Raw genomic sequence first — 20548 nt, forward strand, 5'->3', positions numbered from 1 at the left:
AGGAATGCAGAAGCTGCAGCGGAGCCACATTCTGCCTCTGAGGTTGGATGAAGAGCACCTTGACGGCTGTCGCTGAGCAGGAGGAGCGTTCAGAGACCACGTCCTTCAGGGTTTGGAGGTAGAAGTCTTCCACTCACAGCCTTGTCCTGCAACCTCAAGGCTACAGACTGCCAAACTGGGGTCCAGGGGGTCTTTGACATGGACTACAGGTAGAGTAAACATGGTCACACCAGATGTACAACGCCTCTCCTGAGATTTCAGATTTCAAGCATTTTTTATAGTGAAACTCAGTTCTGGGGGCCAGTAAAGGGCGAGAAATGAAATGAAAGGGACAAAACATGAAGTACTGCTGTGAAACACTTCTCCTTGATGACAATACAGCTCCCATCATGCTTTGCAGTGTTGCCATGGAGCCAAGTAAACTGGGTCAGGGTCAGACCTTAAGCCTGTATTTTTTTCAACATTTTGAGGAATCAAAGCGTATCGTGTGACGTCATCATGATTAAGCTACCAGCAGTTCCTGTTTGCACTGTAACCATGGAAACAGACCATCCGTTGGATTGATGCATGCTGATAACTTGGCGAGATCTGACGTCAAGCGGCGTCTTTTTTCTATTTGCTTGTAAGCAGGTTCATGAGTCGCGGTGGACGTCCGTGAGAGCGCCATCAGTGGACGGAGTGACCAGCAGGATCGCCGCGAAGCCGCCACAGACTCGTCTCTCAGCTCTGATCCACATTCACCCGTCAAAGACGACCACAGAGACACGTGACCTAAAGCCAGCTGAGCCTCAACCAGGGACTGAGAGCTGAGGAGGAGGACAGCGAGGAAGATGTCTGTCCTCCTGTGAGTAGATCTCCTGGTAAAACTGTCTGTGAGGATTCTCACTCACCCAAGATCGAGATCTTCACCTGATGAGAGACTGAAGGACTTCATGGTGAAAGGTCTAAAACAACACATGACGGTTTGTCCTGGACGTCCGTCCACAGACACGTCTCTTGTGTCCTGGACGTCCGTCCACAGACACGTCTCTTGTGTCCTGGACGTCCGTCCACAGACATGTCTCTTGTGTCCTGGGACGGATTTACAGACTGAAGCTGAGTGAGTGAATAAAGTGCCTTCATGTTGTCGACCTCTGTGCTTTGATGAAGACGTCATCAAACGGGTCAGAAAACATTACGGAATGAAAGTTGATGTCCCACCTCCGCTGACCCACAATGCATCTGTCTCCTGCTCCGCAGTGTTTAAACGGGCTCTGAAAGTCAGCGGGATTCGTCGAGAGCTTTTAGAGCAATTCACTGAAAATGGAAGCAGACTCACCTCACCGCCGTGTTTGTGACGTTCAGGCCAGAATCTGCCGACCTGGATGCATTAAAACATCAGTTTAGTACTCCGACAGACTGAGAGCTCGACTCCAAAGTCAGAAACGTGTGTTTGCATTTTCTGACTGAGTGATTCATGAAAAGGTCGGAGGTCAGAGGTGACGCTGCGATCCTGTCACGAGAAAAGAAATAACCTGGAGGAAGACGGTACATCCACACGTCCTCATCCTCGTCATGACTCAGCCAGAATGAACACACCTCACACACATTTTGCTGACATCAGCTCAACAGCTCTTTTAGCTACTGCAGCTAGTTTGATGTTCGCAGAGTGTGAACAACCAGAACCGTTTAGAAACGACAGAGAAAGACTCCTCGTAACTTTAAAACGATTTTTATCATTTTAAAAAGCGATGCAATGCAACTCCACCTGCTGCTGGATACCAAGAGGTGTGTTTGAAAGGTGTCAAACTACTGTTCCAGGGTCAGAAGAAACTTTCACACTCAACTAGAAACTAATCTGAGCCTGCAGAATACTAATGCGGCGCGGATTAGCTCGCCAACCGCAGGAAACGAGCCAAAAAGTCCAAAATTCATAATTCACCTTTTCTACAGAAAGGGATTATTCTCCACCTCCACCCTCTCTCCATCAGACCACTCGGCTCGCCAGCTGATCATCCCCCGGAGCGACAGCAGCTCATTGGCTGGACGACTTCAGCTCGTTTTCATTGGCCTACTGTTGTACTGAGTCTCAAACTGAGTGTTTTTGTTTGCTTCCTGGATCCTGAAGAGTTTTTGATAAGGTCTGAGAGCTTTTTCAACCCTCTGGTCATCACGATGGAGTCTGTCACGCTGATGTAGACTCATAAAAATAACATTAATTTTTTGAGAAAGTGAAAATATTAAACCATTATTAGGCCTGAACACATTTCATGTGTTTATTTCACCCAGCTGAGCCACACGGTGAACAAAGTCGTGAAAACTTTCAGGTTTGAATGGAGAATTCTCTCCAAACATCATTTCAGTCGTAAAAAAACAAATCCACCTCTGTGACCGTGAGCTCAGCGGCCTCGTGGACGACTGCTGACATCATCAGCTCCGGTTGCTTATTGTAAGTTATCGGCTGACGTCCGCTCGCCGCTCGACACGCGGCCACGTTTTAGGGATGAAAGCTTTGCTCTTAAAATATTCAGCAGCGGTAAACAAATGGAGGATATATGAAGTCTTCGTGAGTGAAAGCATTTACTGTTCTCGCTAATGCAGCCGAGCGAGGACGCCACCGCGACTTAAAACGCCGCCATCAATAAAACCCAATCTCCTTCTGTCTGTCTGCATTTCTCTGGATATCCGTCTCTTCACCTCTTCCTCGCATCCGTCTCTCTCCTCCCTTCTTTCTGCATCTCACTTTACGGGCTGTCCCTCTGTCTCTAGTCTCTCCATCTTTCTGTCGTCCCTTCCTCCTGACCACTCTCTCCGTCGCTCCTCCTCTTCAGGCCTATCAGCGTCGTCCTCTCCTCTCTTTTCCTTCGCTGTTATCTTCTCCATCTCCATCTTTCAACCTGTCCTGATCCCTTGTTTCATCTCTCTGTGTTTTCCTGCTGCTTTAGCAGATGAAGGTGATTTTTCTCTCCTGTCTCTATTTGTCTCTCTGTCCTCACTCGTGTCTCCGGAGCCGGCTTTAGCGTTCTGTCACATTTATCAGGACTGATGTCAAACATCTGGATATTATAACACGTGTTCGGCCTTTTATCTCCTCCCTGTAGAAACTCTCCGGTGTTGCTTCAGATCATCCAGGTAGGAGGAAGATTAAAACGTGGGATTATCTGAACAGAGAAAACTGGACCATTAACTTGTGGACAGTTGATATTTTGTCTTTTTCCTTCAGTGTGTCAAACTGATTCCTTTCTGCATGTAAAAGCTCTTAAAGTTACAAAGTCCAGGCCGAAACGAGTCATTCCCTCCTGCAGAAACCTCACATACGTCCACTAAAAGTGTCCACCGCTGCTGTCTTATAGGATACTACAGTATCATCAAGTGATACTTATTAGTGCTGCTTATTAATGAGTGAGGGAGCGATGCAGGCGGCTGCTCAGGGTGAAAACTGATCGATTTTTCATTCCGCAGAAGATAAAAATGCTGTTGTTGCTTGTAAACTGTATTCGTGTGAATATTTGGTTCATAATGAGATGAAGTGAGAGTCACACCGACATCCACGCTGTGGATATATTATATATATTATTATATTATACACATACATCACATCATGCAGACTCTTACTATTAAACTGTCTCAGCAGAGCTGCGTTCACTGTCAGCTGCAGAGTGTAGGAAAATAAACATGAATGTAATTAACATAAATATCATCATCAGGACGTCATGACAGAGAGCTGAGTCTCGTCTCGCCTCTTCTTCTCTGTTCACCTCTTTAACCATCTCCTTCTTTTCATGTTGTCTCTCTCTTTCACGACCAGCTTTTTATTCTCTCTCTCCACCCCTTTAGTTTGTTTCTTCCTGCAATCACATTTATCTATGTTTTAACTGCAGTTGCACAAAATAAGCCGACGTCTGAGTCTGAGCTCTCATCCACAGACAGAAGCTGCTGGTTTTCAGCCTCTTCTGGGTTCAGTTTTCTGGTCCGTGTCAGACTTTTCAAACCTGAACCACGTCCAGGCGACAGACGGAGTCCTCCTCCTGTTTGGAATCATCCTGTTCTGTCTCCTCCTCTCTCCTCCGTTTTTGTTAACATTTCCCATCATGCACGCTGAGTGACGGCCTGAGCGTCTCTGGACTGTTAGTCGTTTTACGTTGCAGGATGCAGATGTTACTTCCTGTTCGTTCAGAACGTCGCGGTTTGTGCCGGCGTCTTCTCCTCTGTGTTGAATGTCGAATAACAAACTGTGTTTGTCCAGATCAAAGTGATGAATGTAATTGAGTTCTTTAATTGGAAAAGTAATTAGGTACAATTACAGTAACCTGCCCACACTGCACTGACCACTCTGTCCTCCCTGTCGTCTTGTCCTCGTCTTAGCTGCTGTCTCTCGTCTCTCTCTGTTTTCTTGTCTTTCCGTCTCTCGTCTCCATCCTGTGTTTTGCTTCTCTCTGTCTCTCTTCCTTTAGCAGATGAAAGAGCCGAGTGTTTTCTTCTCCTCCCGACCAGATGAAGATGAAAGTCTGATCTGTTTGTTGACGCCGTTGCCGCGGCAACGCCTCACCTGTTTGCTCGACTTCAACCCCTAACGAGCAACTCTTAACGAGAAAACACCTCTTCAAAAACACCAACGAGCGCGCGCACACGCACTAACACACACACACACACAAACAGAGCCACAACTAAGAAAGACACACAGATGGGCATAATCAAAAGACATGCACGCACACACACACACGCACACACACACACACACACACGCACACACACACACACACACACGCTTGTTCTTGGCAGGGAGTCGGCAGATCTTTAATCCTCATCATGCAGCAGGTATTGATATCAGAGCCTCGCTGTCACCTCCCATTAGCTGTATATATGTATGCTGTGGAGGGGGCCATCGTTTGGAGACTATGGCGCGTGAAGTCGTGGAGTCGCAGCAGGCGCTTCAAACCGTCTGACGTGATCACACCAACACGAGCGCTGCTGTGCGATCAGCTGAGCTCATCGATTCAGACAGAGCTCAGAACTCCGACGTCTGAATGTGATCCGAAAGAAAGAAAAAGGTGCAGCAGACAGCCAGAAACGAGTCGCCGTGTGAATGCATTCATTCAGAAAGTCGAAGGGCAGGTTTGAATCTGTAATACAACACGTTTCATCTGTATGTTGAAGGAAGGGCTGCGCTCTGCAGTCATTCCTCCTCTTCATCTGCACTGAAAGAGGTGGAGGACAAAATCCAAAACTACATTATAAACCGGCCTGAATCGGCCAAATCTTCGTCCTGGCAGCGGTTTGTGGGTTCACTGCCAGCGTTCTGTACCGGCAACAAACCTACAAGCCACTGCCACGAAGTGTCAGGGCTTGATTAACCCACTCGGGGGCTGCGGGGCAGAAACGAACTGTGCGAGACCCCCGAGGGCCTGGAGTCTTGGGCAGTCGCCCACGCTGCCAGCTGGTAATCCAGCCTTTCCTCAGTTTGTTTAATCGACTTAACTGAGGTCAAAATAACGTATAAATACATGTGAGGGGGGTGAGGGGGCGAGCTGCAGGTGAACAGAGGAACAGGTGAACAGAGGCGGGTAGGTGGGCTTGTCACTTAAGCCCCCTTTATGCTCCCCCTGACGTTGCATGTGTGTGTGTGAAGGGTTAAAATGTAAAATGTCCCAGTTTGGGATCAATAAAGTAAATTTAAAAAAACGTGAAGAAAAGGAGGTGGTGGGAAGGCCAGGTTCATGCTATAAACCCCTGGGGGGGCAGGGGGTAAAATCTTCCAAACGGCAGGAGGAAGGAGACAGTGAGGGAGGGGGCACGCTTTCTAAATGATGCCCAGAGGTCAAAGAGCACGACCGGAGGGGTCCGGGCGAGGAGGCGGCCGTGGGTAACGAACAGCGGGGGAGGACGGGTTCATCTACTGTCAGCAGCAGGGGTGGGGGGGGGCAGCTGAACAGATAACAAGACGGACGGCAGACACAGACGAACAGACACGGAACAAGAGAGAGAAATAAAAAGCAAGAAAGAGACAGATGAAGAGGAGGAAGATAAAGAGACGAGGAGCTTCACCTCAGACCAGCGAGCTAAATGTGTGTGTGTGTGTGTGTGTGTGTGTGTGTGTGTGTGTGTGTGTGTGAGGCCGCCTCCTGACAGTGTGTGTCCATCCTTCTGAAGGCACACAGACTCTGAACGTGAACACAAAATCCATTTCCAACAAAGAAAGAAGCCGATCTCGTGTCAGCGCCTCCGCTCTGACTCGGACCAAGCCGTCCAATGAGCTCGTGAATACGTGAACATCACAACAGCTGAGCTTCACTTCCTGATCGGAACCAACATTACGAGCTAAAATTATAAAAATGTGATTAAAAAATCTTCACATGAAAGTATTATGAGTAATTTGAAGAAGAAAAACTGAATTTTCTTCATTGAAAAAAAGCTCAATTACTATTTTTATTGCATTTTGTCTATTTTTTCTATTTTTCCTTTAACTTCTGTTGTAACTTAATGAAATTTATAAACGTGTCATGTTTTCTGAAACATAAACGTTCCACAGAGAGACTGAAATTTCCTCTTTTTATACAATCATTTAGAAACGAGACTTTTCTTTGATTTTTTTTTAAGTTTGGCAGCATCATGTAGAATCAGCTGGAAATCGGACTGAAAGGAGAATCACATGTTTGAGGAAGTGATGACATCATGAATCAGCGTTCTGTGATTTGGTGAAATGTGACTCGGACGTCTGCGTCTGTCGTGAATCAGCTCGTTAGAAAACGATGGAAGAGAAGCAGCAACATTTAACCTTCTGGACGCTCGTCAGTGTGTGTGATTGGCTCACTGAAGAGCAGAGGTGTGTGTGTGTGTGTGTGTGTGTGTGTGTGTGTGTGTCAGGCTCAGTCTATTAATTCTCGGTGTGTGCAGCCCCCCCAGAGCGTCTCCACGACAATAGAGAGTCATCGGAGGCCCGGGGCCTGCTGGAGGAGCGCGTGGCTGACGCTGTATCTTAGCGGAGCGCTAATTCAATTAAGAGGCAGGCGGACAGGTGGAGGAGGAGGAGGAGGGTGAAGAGTCACTTAATACCGCCTGAAAATCTCGTTTCTACGGCGACGTGCAGGTGTGCTTCCAGGTAGCCAGAGCGCACGTCTGCAGCATCACTGATGGATTGACCGAACGTCACGTCACGTCCAAGAGGCCGTTCTTCATCAGTGAAGATTCCTCGCAGCTACGTGAGAGTTTATATCAAACCAATAACTCGAATTGATCATCGTCAGAGTTATTTTAATGTTGATTGGTGAACTGATATTTATGCGAACATGTTGAAGTGAACGCTGGTCGTAGAGCAGCAGAAACACCTGCATGTGTGTGTGTGTGTGTGTGTGTGTGTGTGTTTTCTAAATGTGTGCTTCTCTAAACATGGGTTTGTAAATGTGTGTGTGCTCCTGTGACCTTCGCTGATCCCCGCTGCTTTCTCATACAGCCGTACAGTAATAAGCTGCGGCGCAGAAATCGAACCCATTTACGAGTCCGAGCGCCAAAAACAGACAAACGGTCGTAAAATGGAGCCTCGCTCGCTCTCTCGCTCTCTCGCTCTCTCTCTCTCTCCATACAAATGACTGCTATCAATATTTCCAATCTTCATTTCTCCAGAGGCTCAGTGCCTCTTTCTGCCAGAAATCAATGGCTTCCCACTGAGAGCTGTGACGAGCAGCTCGGCTCACTTTTCTTCAGATAAACTCTCGTTTCTGTACAGTTTCATCATTTAGGCAGCCTGACAGAGTGTGTGTGTGTGTGTGTGTGTGTGTGTGTGTGTGTGTGCGTGCACTGATGCATGACTGTTGTTGTCATATCAATACTGACCAATTCACAACCTCCGACTGTCGCGATGTTTGATGACATCACACAAACGCATCATCACATTGAAGGCTTTGTTCTTTTTTTTTGTCTTCCTGCTCAAATCTCAGAAACTAAATGTTCCCAAAAAATGTGACTAAGTTTGTCTAAGATGACGAAACACGACAGTGATCAGCTCTGAGGGGCCCGTTTAGACCCTGCTGAGGAAGAGGATTTCAAACCTGAAGAAGGATCCAGAGGAAGCAGCTCGACTGTCTGATTCTGAGCAAACAGCCACGTTCGAATCACATCGCATGATTGCATTTTCGTTTGAGCTGAAACCTGTGAGTTTAGCCTCGGTGCAGCAGCGGCGCCGCGGAGGAGAGGCCCTGAACGCATCGTTCACACAGAAGACGCCAGCGAGGGACAGTTGCTGCTTTTCCAAAGAGGCGTTGCATCTTCCAGCTGCTGCATGTCAGCCTGGACTGATGCAGCAGCTGGAATGATGTGTGCAGGCTCATATGAAAAACCACGGGGTGGGTGGGGGTCACCCTTTATGCTTCACTCTCTAAAATAGATCCCTTACTTTTCCAACATGTGCTCATTTTTCACGTTGGACCTTTCACAAGCAGACTTCAAAGTTTTACTTCACTGTGGGTTTGACGCTGCAGTAAAACCACATAAGTTAATGCACTGTTGTGTGTCTGCACGCTGTGTGTGTGTGTTTCTGCTTGTCAGTCACACGGCAGGGCTAGGCTAATCAGCGCAGCTAGCTGTTCGCTGTGTGATGTAGGCTGATTAATATCCTGTTAGCGTCCCGTGGCTTTTAAGGCTAACCGCTGTTTCCTCTATACATCCATCGCTTCAAAACAGCTCTGCTTTCATCTCGCCTCATTAGGACGATGTATTACTATACTTAGCAACACACACACACACACACACACACACACACGGGTGAACATGTTTGTTTCAACGCTCAGTGCTGATTGGTCAACACTCTTTCACACATCTGATAGAAAAAGTTGGAGAAGAAAAGTTTCGATGAACGAACACCTGAAGCAGCACCTGAACGCAGCTCCATCCTCAGCACTGTAGAGCTTCAGGTTATTTATTCTTACAGTACATCTGCTCCTGTAATCCCTCTAATCTATGTCCCTGTGTGACAAGAATATTTTACCTTATCTTAAATACCACACATGAGAGGGAACTTTGGCTGATAAGCATCGCGTGGCCGTAAACTCAGACCTGACAGCGTTCTGCTTCCCTCTCGGTTAATAATAAAAGTTTGGACTCTGTGGTGCAATCATCACCTCTGCAGTCTCTGTTGTCCGGTTTAAAAACTCCTCCCAGCTTTTCAGAGAATTAACGAGGCTTCGGTGCTGAGTTTAGGTTGACTCACTTTAAGCTTTATCAGAGGATTAATCAGAAATCAATACGGACACTTGAGGTTTTACGGGACACTCGATCTCAATAAATAATAAATTACATTCATATGCAACTATTTTCCACTGAGTTTTGGGCTGTTTTTAATTAGAAATACTACAATCTTTTACTAACTTTACTCATTGAGGAAATTTAACAAAAACTTAACCAGCTGCCTCAGTCAGATGTACAACCAGACGAGTAACCAGCTGAAAAACATGTGCAGGGACTCTTTTACAGTGATCCCTCACTGTAACGCGGTTTGCTTTTCAGGGTTTCGCTACTTCACGGATTTGCATCGTGCATTGTGTTCTGCATTCTGATTGGCTAAAAAGTCACTCCGCTTCTTCTCTACCTGTGCGTCAATAAAGTTGCAGTTTAATATGTACACGTACGTAAAACAGCTCGCCAAATTTACATTACGTACGTGCAAATTCTCTTGCAATTTCGAGTTTTGCCTATCACTGTGTTCTTCTCCTGAACAAACACACCTGCACCGCGGGCTTCAGAAGAAGAAAACACTGCAGAGCGGAGTCAGGATGCAGCGGCTCAGTCTGAAGAGCAGTGAAATACACCTGAGTCACTATTTGTCCCACTGTACTTTGTATTTTTTCATAATCATTTTTAATTTTCTCCCGTTTAATCCAATCACTCGGGTCGCGGTGGGCGGTGCTAATCTCCGCAATTTGAAGCCTTCTGTTCACATCGATAAAATTATTATTTGACAGCACAGTACAGAAGTTATTTGTTAAAAAAAATGTTTCTAAAGTACTTTTATTTGTGAAACAAATACTTGAGCCTGTAAAATAGTTTGTTCTTTCTTTTCAATGTATAATAGAGTATTTAATTGTATAATAATTGTAAAAAAAAAATAAAGGTTTCTACTTCAAGGATTTTGCCTATCACGGGTTCTTTTTGGCACGTAACCCAGCGAAAAACAAGGGTATACTGTACTACTAAATTACAGCTGATAGCACCAAATAGATATTATTTGGAATCGACAGTTTTTTGATGTGGGGAGCTGCTGGTCGCTAAAGTTCTCTCAAACCTCAACAGAAGCTGGCGACGCTAACATCATGCTAAGCTAAGCTAACCGTGCTGCTCCTACCTTGAAGCTCTGGAGCTGCTCGGAGGCGTCTTTGTGCTGCCTGAGGCAGGAGTTGAAGATGAGGAGCTCGGTGTCCCGCAGCCACGACTTCAGCTCTTTGATCCGAGCCTCCAGCTGCTCCAGCAGCGAGTTGGTCAGCGGGGAGAGCGCCGAGCGGGGGTTGTCCGCGGCGACGCCCCGACCGCCGACCAGCAAGGAGCTCGCGTTGGCCGACTGGTTCCGCTGGGAAGATCTGGGTCCAGAGTGCTCTGAGAGGATTTTCTGGAGGGAAAGACGGAGGGCAGGGAGTTAGTGTCGATACTGCATCATGCAAAGCAGCGTTCAATCAATACGCACCTGGCCATTAATCATTTACCTTCGGAAACGCACGGATCAATAAAGAGGATGTCGTGTATTCATTCGTAAACTGCCGGAGGATGATGTGAAAATGAGACCTCTGTGTCGTTCATGTCACTGCTGCTGCTGAAGATGTAAAGAGAATCGCTGTGCTGTCTATTCATGCTGTGGCAGACGTGATTTTTCTGATTTACAGGTAACATCACAACTTTAATAACATCTTCTCTTCTGTGAGGATTTGAATTAATTTTCATGCTCCTGCTGCTGCGCTTTGAGTTGATTTTGTCTCAGTTTTATGACTTTACACGCTGAAAAACGGGAGAAAAATGGGAAAAATCAAGAATACCCCCTCATGCCAGAAAACAACTTGATAACTCTGTCATAATTTTGCTAGCTGCTGACTGGAATTAATATTCGCAGTATTTTTTCACATGTTACACACAAAAAATAGAAACATGAACTTAGAAAGGCCGAAAGAACGACTGGCAAACGAGGGAACGGGGGAATGTACGTTACACCTTGAATGCAGCATGCGTCACAGCGTGCTTATGAAAACACAGTTCAGACTTCTTCAAAGTTTCCGAAGGAGACAGTTCGCTGGTTATTCGTAACAAATGTTCCAAGCGAGTTCCACGAGGAGCGAGAAATTGCACGAGCTTTAATACTTCAAACCTGGTCAGTCACCTGAAACATAACCACCGCTTTGACGGAGTTTGGAAAGCGTATGAGGACGGCCAGCCTGCTAAAGACGCTAACGTTAGCAAGGCAGCCGCAAAGAAGCCACCGGGACTGACACACGTCGGCGAGGCTTTCGAATCCAAGAAATTTGCCAAAGATGTCCCACGGGCTGAGGTTACTGAAGATTTAATCATGGACGTGATGGTGCTTGACTTACTATGGACTGTCCTTCTTCAGTTTGTTTACATAGATCAGTCTAAGTAAGGGATCATGTATCTTTCTTCAGAATGACATAGAAGCCCGACGTGAAGCGGTGGGGTTTATTTCTCCGTAGGAACCTGCTCACTATACGTTATCCCGCTTAGAACACGGCTTACTACTAAAGCATTCAATAATGTGACATAAAATAGTGATTAAAACACATTTTATTGATTTAAAATGAGCCTACTCGTCTGTCACATCTCTCACTGCGCAGCGGCTCTAAAAGTAAACACAGACGTTGCCTAGCAACCGCCTCTCACTGCTGTTTTTGGTTTTGTTTGTGGTATTGATGTCATGATGTTAGGTATATGTGTGTGTTATCGGCTATCGGTATCGGTTTTAAAAAACGGTTATCGTGCATCCCTACGTATTAATATTGTAATATAACCTTTCGTATGCCGTGATGATGGGATGTTATCCACATCACCTGCCCCACCTGGCTCTGTTATGCAATGTCTCATTTCAACAGTGCTGCTAATGTTGTCACTGTAATTATGAATTAGCTTGATGTTGCTAATGTCGCCGTCATCATTGTTGTGAAGTCTGTCATTAGTGTGTCGGCGAGGCTGCCGCCGCCGCCGCCGATGAACAAAGCTTTGAGGGCGTAACTGGTGTTTTTCCAGGTGCAAACAGATCAGCTGCTAATGCCGAGCGTCGAGCGGCTTCACCTACAGAGCTGATGTTCACTCCCAAAACAAAACATCGTTTAGACACAATACAAACCCAGAGAGTGTTTGGTGAGGAGCAATCACTGTTTCAAATAGGAGCGACTGCGAATAACAAGAGCCTGAGAGTCTGAGAGTGTGTGTGTGTGTGTGTGTGTGTGTGTGTGTGCATGTGTGTGTGTGTAATAAGCTCTGCAGAGTAATTTTCCCACCCCTGTTGATCACACAGTAAGACACAGCGAGCCGCTGAGAGAGACTATTCCCCACTTGGGTTCAGACGGGTGTGTGTTTGTGTGTCTGCCGCGTTCGTCGGCATCGAACAAACAAACTCGTGACGTTCTCTGCCGAGAGCGGCGAGCTCGGGGCGACGCCGCAACGCAACGAGGGTCCGACGGCTCGGGGGAAGCGGCGCCGTGTGGTTTTCTTTGATGTTTTAGCTCGAGTCTGTGCGGGTTCGGCAGGTTCGGGGTTCACGAGAGTGAGCGAACGTCACCAACGTCACAAAAACACGTCAGTGCTGGTCCGAGGTGGAAAAGATGGCGGATCAGCCGCCGCGTTTTCATCTAGTGTCAAGAAGATTTTGAAATGCCATCCATCCATTATCCATCCATTATCTTCAGCTTATCCGGGGCCGGGTCGTGGGGGCAGCAGTCTAAGCAGGGATGCCCAGACTTCCCTCTCCCCAGACACGTCCTCCAGCTCTTCCGGGAGGACCCCGAGGCGTTCCCAGGCCAGCCGGGTGACATAGAAATGTTGCAAAAAATAAAAAAAATAAAATGCAAATTAGGCGCATTTCCATAAAATGTTTTAGAACCAATGAACTTTGGTCAGAAATATACGTCATCTATGTTACCCCCGAATATAATAAACAGAGTAGAAGAAGAAAAACGCTGAAAACGAGAAACCACCTGCGAGACGTCTGCTGGAATCTGTTTGTTTTGAGTTGCTCTTTCACGTCGGACAGCGTCGGCCATGTTTTCGGAAACAGCTTCTTCTTCTTCCTTGTGTCATGTCTCGTCAGATCTGTTAAGTGTTTTTGTTCACGAGCGTTATGTCTCGTCTTGCACTTCCTGTTTTATTGTGAAACCTAACTCTCCTCTCGTTTCAGGCCCTTGACTTCCCGCCTGTCTGATTGCCTACCCCGCCCTTATTGTCTCCACCTGTTCATTGTTACCTCGTGTATATATAGTCCGCGTCTCCCTTTGTCCTGTGCCAGATCGTCTCGTGCCATGTCTTGTGCTGTCTAGCTTTCATGATCCTTGTCTCCTGATTACCTTGTAAGTCTTGTCTGTAGTATAAAGTTATATCTTTTGTTTGAACTTTAGCTTAGTGTATAGTCTAGCCTTGTGTCTTTTGTTAATACTTTGTTAATCAGCCTCAGTGCCTAGTTTTTGCCTTGAGCCTCTTGTTTGTTCCTTTCCTCCTAGTCTCTTGTATCATAGTTTGTTTATTAGTTTCCTGTCCTTATTATCTTTAGCGCTTTTTTGTTGTACTTTGATTTCTCGCCATTGTTTATTTGTATTTCATCCTGAGCGATTTCTGTTAAAATAAATTATTCTTATTTTTGAAAACCTCGCTGCTGTGTGGGTCTGCATCCTTGAGTCCAGAAACCTTGTGCCTCCGGGCTTGTCACCTTGGGTTCAACATCGAGTCTCGTTTACTTCCTGTTTCTCCATCATTATTGATTCGAGTCGAATTACTTTCAGTCACAACTTTCTTTTGTTTCCCTCCGATCAGATTTCCTCACGCTCGACAGTCTGTTGTTTTAATTATCTGTGTGACGGTCTGAGTGACATATGTTCATGTTATTTTCATTTCTGACTGTTCCGGCTGCCAGATGTTTGACTAACCCGTCGAGTTGATACCTGCTCACTTCACAAACTTTACTTTGTGTAGTTTTTCTGGCTCACGCTGCATGTCTGCCTGAAACATTTTCACCATCAGCATCTTGCAGTTCTCATTATGACTTTAACAAGCGACCATCGCAGGAGAAACTTTGAGCGCTGGTGAACAGCGAGCAGCTCCCGAACGAGCCCCACATGGGTCCCGGCCGCTCATTTGCATATGTATGTGTTTGCACAAAAGGTATTGAGTCGTTGGTATAGCAGCGACTCTCCCTCCTGAGTGGAAACACTACTTTAGCTGAACTCTGGCAGGTAAAACCGGCCCATTAGACGATGAAGAGGGGCGATTATAGGACCCCCTGACCGGTGAAATGTGCAGTTAGCTGTGTGTCGGAGAGGCGACGGCGATTAGAGGAGTCTGGTTTGGGAGAGAGAAACAGAAAAGGTGGAGCTGGAGGACGGGAGGCGGCAGACAGCGCAGAGGATGGATGGAAGCTCAGAGACATTCATTTCAAGACAAAGAAACAGATCTTCTTTATCTGAAAACATGACACATGTTCTTTTCTCTGCAGGCGGCTTCACACTGAAAGTCTGTTTGTTTCCTGCAGAGCTGAGCAGCATCAACAAGCTCATCAGAGCTCCACATTCGTGTCTCTCTTTAATACTTTTAGAGTTTTCAGACTCATCCGGAAACTTCCTGCGTGTTCGTCTCGCAGCGTTTCTGGAATAACTTGTGTGTTTTCTATTTGCAGCAGTTTGTTTAGTGTGTATGTGTTTTATAGGTCAGTTCTGTTATAGAGTTTCATGCTGGATGTACAGGGGTCAGGATGTGTGTGTTGGACGTCAGAAATTTTAGTTTTCAAACGAGAGCAACAAACAAAATGCAAAGAAAACTTTGATTTAAAGGGGAGATACGATGAAAAACTCCCTTTTTCAGAGCCTGTGCACATGCATCAGATTATCTGAAAGTTTTTTGTGGTCTGGCTTGATTCAACATGCCGTTCAGATTTGGCTCATCCCGCCTCCTGATTGGAGTCCACAGGTGGAGAATCTATTTCTCGCGTCTCTGGAGCCGCCAGCATTGTGTTGAAGCGAAGAGTTAAACACAAGAACTGCTCTGTTGTTGACTGCAGACCACTAATCGCATAAGAGCGAAGTGGATTAGCTTTACTTTTGATTGAAATGTCCCCTCAACAACAAGAAAACTCTTATTTGTCTGCACAAAGCATTTTACTTCAGACTGTTTTCTCACTGAGGCCCAACAGAAAGAATTAATGAAGCTCAATGATGCATCAGTGCTGACTTTAAACTTAAAAGTTTTCCCATTTCAATGTTGTTTACTGTTTATTTTGCATGCTAACCTGCTAAACTTGTAATTAGCCTGTTGCGCAGCTAATCTGGCTAGCATCTGTCGTAGCTCCACAGGCTGACACAGTGTTGGAGTGTTTGATATCGAGGCACAGTCAATATTAAACAGTCAAACTGCAAGAATGACTTAGCAACACTGTGGAACTTTGATTAGCAGCACGCTGCTAACGTGCTCACAGCTGCACGCTGCAGTGACCTGCTGGAGGACACTGAGCCGCATTTTAACATCACTGAGGCTTCACCTGGAAAACGTTGCTTCTTTCATGGAAACCTAAACCTTCAGGTCAGAACACAAGTTACAGTGAAACGTTCTTCTGACTCGATAACATGATTTGACATCATTTTAGTTGTTGCTATCATTACATTTTAACAGATAGTAGATGAACTACAACATATTTGTGTTCATAAAGAAACACAGCTCTGTTCCAGCTGTCCAGGACACTGCGTCCTGTTCCCTGTGAAGCTTGTCAGGACTTTCCAACCACATCAATAGAGAGACCTCGCCTGGACCTTGAGGAGAAAGAGGAGGAGGAGGAGGAGGAGGAGGAGGGCTGGATGCTACGTCTGACTGACAGACATGTTGAGAGTCGCTCAGATATCTCTGTAAGTGTGTGGGTGTATCAGTTGGCAGTTTATTGGCTGAAGCTAACGCGGTCTAACTCAGTGTTTGGACCTGTTCTGGTGCAGGCCCTGGACAGTCTTCAGTGCTGGACCATCACCACTGAGACCTTCCACCGTGTGATCCTACAGAACGAGCGCGGTCAGAGTAATTACTGAGAAAAGTCACAGAAACAGAGGAACAGATCACGCCGACTGGAATCACTGGAAATACTGAAATAAACATATAAAAAAAAAACTCCAAATGTCACTTTCATCAGCACCACAAGTGATCCTTATAGACAATTAAAGAAGGGAAATATTTAAATGTCAGTAACTGCTGACAAGCTGAACTCAAGAATCTCGCAGTGTGACGGCTGGATCTCTTTTGGTTTCCTCTGAACAGGCTCTGATCAACATCTGCCTTCGTGCTTCCATGGCTGCCGATGACAGAACGTGACAGTAAGATATGACATCACAGGTTAGACGCAGTCATTCACGTCACATGCACAGTGATGCTGAACTCAGTTACAGTCATTTCCTGGTTGTGCAAACACCTGCAGAGCTGATGCGGATGGTGGGCGGCGCCCGCTCAGCCCTGTGCAAGCTGACCAATCAGAGCAGACGTCTGAGGAGCGGGGGGCCTTAAAGAGACAGGCACTAAAATGGAGCATTTCCGACAGAGGTGAAGAGAAGCGCTGCAGCAATCGAAAGTGTTTTTTTAACATTAAAGCATGGATATATTTCTAGCAGACTCTCAAAATAAAAATATGAGCCTGAAAATGATCAGAATATGTCACCTTAGTGCCAAGTCAGAGTAACGTGTAGCTGATCTGAGAAAACTCAGATATTTAGTGTCATTTTGGCTTGAATGGCTGCAAGATTGAGCTGTTTGTACAAACCACTTTGAATTCTCCACAGACATTAAAAGACCATCAGATCCATACGTTAGCTTTGTCTAACAACACCGATAGACTCACTGCGAGGCTGCAGACTTAAGGCAAGAGAGAAGACTGGAAAAAAGTCAAGAAGAAAGAGAAGAGAAAACAAAGAAGAGAAAGAAAAACGCCGGACGGAGAGAGAGCGGAGAAGAGAAAACGTGAGAGAGATTAAGAGCGAGAACAAAAGAGGAAAGAGAGAAACGGAGAGAAGGTAAAAGAGAAAAATGTGGGAATGAAAGGAGCAAATGAAAAAGATCCAGTGGGAGAGACTGGAAATGAAAAAGAAAATTAGAAAGTAAGAGAGATAAAGAGAAGAGGAGGGCAAATGAAACAAAGACAGAGGCGCTGTGTTGTTTTTATGGGACTCAATTAACCAGAGTTTGTTTCCCCTCTCCTCCTCCTCCTCCTCCTTTCCTCCTCCTCCTCCCTGCAGGTTGAGGTGGTGATCAGCTCCTGACTCCTGCTTTTACAGTGTTCATCAAGAGTTCATTTTACCCCCAAAAACCCGAACAAACACAGCATCTTTGTTTGATTTCCATGTTTCTGTCTCTGTTGGTCTTTAATGTTTTATGATTTATGATTCATGATCATTTAAATCTGAATGTTTTGGCTCTACGAGATTACACATCTACACTTTTACTATCTATCTATCTATCTATCTATCTATCTATCTATCTATCTATCTATGAATGTACACTGTATCTGTCCTCACACACAGTTTGACCTTGAACAAATGCGAAACACGACAAGCTGCTGCCGAAACCCACAACAGAAATATGAAAGCTAATTTACAACCTCTTTATTTTCTTCATCATTCGTGTGTGTGTGTGTGTGTGTGTGTGTGTGTGTGTGTGTGTGTGTGTGTGCGCGCGCTCTGTCATAAATTCTTCATAAGGCCAGGACAGTTCAGAGGCGAGGCGCAGGACATCAATTCCAGTTAATTCCCAATTTGTGTCAGAGCAGCAGATGCCGACGCCAGCACTGATAGGCCCGTTAATATGCTACTCAGACGCCATGTTGGGAGGGAGGGAGGGATGGAGGGAGGGAGGGAGGTGAAGACGGATAGTGAGAGACAAACATTGCTTTGATACATGGTAAAAAATTTTGTCAAGGAAAAAAATCACCTTAAAAATGTGATTAGAAAGAGAAAAAACAAAATGAGAAGAGAAGTGAAGGGAAAGACAAGGAAGAAGAGGGAGGATGGACAAATGAAGGCGAGGGAGGGAGAATGTGAAAAAAAGAAGGAGCAGAGGAGGTCAAACGATTAATCGATTGGCAGAACAGCTGGTGATTGGCTGATCGGTTAATCATTGCAGCTCTGGAATAAAGCTGAAGAGTTTAGTGCAAAGGAGAGGAGGAGCAGAGGAGAGGAGGAGCAGAGGAGAGGAGGATCAGGGAAGGTTGGGAGGAGCAGAGGGGTGATGGTGGAGGGGAGGAGGTGAGCAGGGTGTTACTGTATGAGAGCTGAGGGAAACAGCTTCTCTGTCCTGATTAGGTCCAGTTTATCAGATCAGATTATCACTAAAGTCACACTTTGAAGCCTTTTTTTCCTCAGAACATGAAGCACACACTTCCAGTTACTAGTTGCTAGTTAAAGTAACTCACTACTTATTTAGCAATCTTACATATCTTTTACTGATTGTGTATTTTTTTTTTTACTGTGTAACAGTTCAAACACTCTTTTTATTATCCATATCTGACTCGTGTGCTATTCAACATGGCAACAGCATTTGAAGTACAGGAGCAGGGGTGTCCACATACTTTTGGCCATGTATGTATAAGAGAGATGGGGGATGTAGGAGAACAGAGAGAGAGAGATTAAAAGTGTCTGCTTCACTGGCATCTCTTCTGCCACTACCCAGAATCCCTCTGTTCCCCGGTGACACACACACACACACACAAACTTTGATACGAGTGTGTGTGTGTGTGTGTGTGTGTGTGTGTGAAACGGCATTGTGAGTCCAAATGTCTCTTTGTCAGTAATAGAAGTTTAATCACAGTCTGGTTACTGTGGCGGAAACACACACGGAGACGGAGACAGGAAGAGACAGAGGGGTGGGGGGTGGGGGGGGGTGGGGGGGTGGGGGGGATAGAGAGAGAGAGAGAGAGGGAGAGACTCATCTGTTGCTGTTGTTTAATTTCTAAAACTGAATCTGTTTCAGTGACACTGATACATATGTTAATGCACACACACATTCCACACTTTGAGTTTGTGTGTAAGATGATAATGTATGTGTGTGTGTGTGTGTGTGTGTGTGTGTGTGTGCATCATTAGGGATTACAAGGAGAAGACACACACACACACACACAGATGGCGATGGCGCTCTGTTTGTGTGAGCGAGCTGAACGCGTCGGCGCGCCGCTCGGTCGACAGGAGACGGTTTTTGTTTCTTCGGAGGAACAAAGTCACATCGTCGCATTTCAGCCTCCCGACGAGCCGCTGCCAGCTGTCACCTCCGCCGCAGACCTGGAATTAATCACCACGCCCGGGTAAAGACGAACAACTGCCGCCGACGTGCCCGCCAGCAAGGCACGCGGCGCTTCCTGCGGCCTTCCGGAGACCCGGTCCTGGTTTTACACTCCTGCTCACTTTCTCATCAGCGATGTCAGGCGAGTAACAGAACAAAAAATACTACGTGGAAGAATGTGTTTATTTAAAGAAAGAAGTCGACCAATCACAGATCTTAAAACGACGGCACAGGAAACCTGAGGAAATATCTGCAGCTTTAATCCAATCACTGGTTCCAGATCAGTTTTGGATACATTTTGGTACTTTGTCTTAATTTGTTGACAATTACAGCTGCGGAATTTATTAGCTCTGATTGGTGTCTCCATGGCAACAGAGGCTGAGGCTCATGGGTAATGTAGTGTTTAGAGTGAATTGATTTAGAGACATGCTGTTCTATTTTAACCATCTTCAAGACCAATTCTTTTATGACCAACTTCAGGTCTCATTTCTTTGTTTTTAGTTGCAGGTTTTTAAGTTGTAGTTTATTTGTATGTATTTCATGTACTCATGTACTTCCTGCATGTGTTTGTTGTGTTTTAAAAGGACTAAAGTAAGACGAGACTGTGAGGTCACGAGGATCACCCGTGTGACCTTACACCTGATCGTCACCTTCTGCGTTCAGATCGCCGAGCTTCGCTTTGAAGCCTCGATCCGACGAAGCAGCATCGTTAGCGCCGGTGCTTTGCCATGCTGCGCCCTGTAACTCGCCTTCCAGGAGAAGGAAGCATCCTGAAACACCCTGAACTCTTCCTACAAGTCTTTGCTTCAGATGTTTAAACTGGAGGAAGTGGAGCTGTGCAACTTCTGTCTCCGAGATCAAGAAAGAACGTTACGAAGAACCACAATGTTTAACCGAACCAACCAATGTGTGGAAGTCAAAACATCTACGGTTCTCATGACAACTGGCAAATCTGCTGATGAAGACCATGATGAGGTGATTATCTTTCAACCAGAGGTATTATATCTGATGAATGTTCTCTCAAGCCTCATCCACCCACCAATCCATCATCCATTCATCCACCCGTCCATTCATCCAC

General features: G+C 45.8%; 1 protein-coding gene across 1 annotated transcript in view; it reads right to left on the reverse strand.

Moving 5' to 3' along the window:
* Positions 1 to 20548, reverse strand: part of akap6 (A kinase (PRKA) anchor protein 6) — a 152434-nt gene that overhangs the window by 27049 nt on the left and 104837 nt on the right. Inside the window, exon 16 of the mRNA XM_041954505.1 lies at positions 10313 to 10573. Within this exon, the coding sequence (XP_041810439.1) occupies positions 10313 to 10573 (261 nt within the window). The remainder of the gene's footprint in view (positions 1 to 10312; positions 10574 to 20548) is intronic.

The sequence above is a fragment of the Chelmon rostratus genome, chromosome 15 (assembly GCF_017976325.1).
Source record: "Chelmon rostratus isolate fCheRos1 chromosome 15, fCheRos1.pri, whole genome shotgun sequence".
Classification (NCBI taxonomy): Eukaryota; Metazoa; Chordata; class Actinopteri; order Chaetodontiformes; family Chaetodontidae; genus Chelmon; species Chelmon rostratus.